The 1,025-nt window shown below is 62.8% G+C and overlaps 1 protein-coding gene across 2 annotated transcripts; it reads left to right on the forward strand.

The window, feature by feature from the left end:
• Positions 1-6: 6 nt before the first annotated feature.
• On the forward strand, positions 7-1,019 carry LOC110390910. Of its 2 annotated transcripts, none has more exons than XM_021382484.1 (2): positions 7-374; positions 414-1,019. In XM_021382484.1, exons 1-2 carry the CDS (start codon positions 10-12, stop codon positions 877-879), a joined length of 831 nt encoding a protein of 276 aa, XP_021238159.1. In that variant the 5' UTR covers positions 7-9; the 3' UTR covers positions 880-1,019. The 2 variants fall into 2 exon arrangements, with proteins under 2 accessions (XP_021238159.1, XP_021238160.1); XM_021382485.1 differs by having other exon boundaries at positions 31-69; positions 130-1,019.
• The last annotated feature ends 6 nt before the right edge of the window (positions 1,020-1,025 follow it).

Consider the following 1,025-nt stretch of genomic DNA (forward strand, 5'->3'; position numbering starts at 1 on the left):
GGGGGCAAGATGGCGGCCAAGGAGGGCGAGATAGTGGATGGGGGCAAGATGACGATTGAGAGAGACAAGATGGCGGCCAAGGAGGGCAAGATGGCGGATGAGGGAGACAAGATGGCAGACGGGGGCAAGATGGCGGCCAAGGAGGGCAAGATGGTGGATGGGGGCAAGATGGCGGTTGAGGGAGACAAGATGGCGGCCAAGGAGGGCAAGATGGCGATTGAGGGGGACGAGATGTTAACCAAAGGCAAGATGGCGGCTGGGGACAAGAGAGCGGCCGAGGGCAAGATGGCGGTTGAGGGGGACAAGATGGAGGCCGAGGTGGGGGAGATGGCGGTTGAGGGAGACAAGATGGCGGATGGGGACAAGATGGCGGCCGAGGAGGGTGAGGTGTTGGTTGAGGACAAGATGGTGGGCAAGGACATCGAGGTGGAGGCTGGGAACAAGATGGTGGCTGAAGGGGAGAAGATGGCGGCCAAAAGGGACGTCACGATGGCGGACCGGGAGGACTGGATGGTGGACAAGGACTGCAAGATGGCGGCCAAGGAGGACTGTGTGGTAGCCAAGGAGGGCTCCAAGATGGCGGCCAAGGAGGACTCCAAGATGGCGGCCCAGGAGGACTCCAAGATGGTGACCAAGGAGGGCTTCAAGATGGCGGCCCAGGAGGACATCGTGGCAGTGGCTGAGGATGGGATGGCGGTTGGGGACAAGATGGCGGCCCAGGGGGACGTCGGGATAACGGCGGAGGAGGACGAGGTGGCGGCCCACCAGGACAAGATGGCGGCCAGAGGTGTCAGGGTGGGGGCCCAGGAGGGCGTCAAGATGGCGGCCGAGGAGGACGGCAAGATGGCGGAGGAGGAGGCCAAGATGGCGGCCCAGTGAGTTCCCCTGTCCCCTCCCCTGCTCCCATGTTTTCCCCGTGACGTCACACCATTGGCCCAGCCTGGTGACATCATCACGCCGTGCCCCAATCACATGACATCACTGCTCATTGCCCCTTGTGACATCACCACCCCGTGCCCCAATCA

Source organism: Numida meleagris, unplaced genomic scaffold (genome assembly GCF_002078875.1).
Source record: "Numida meleagris isolate 19003 breed g44 Domestic line unplaced genomic scaffold, NumMel1.0 unplaced_Scaffold2491, whole genome shotgun sequence".
NCBI lineage: Eukaryota > Metazoa > Chordata > Aves > Galliformes > Numididae > Numida > Numida meleagris.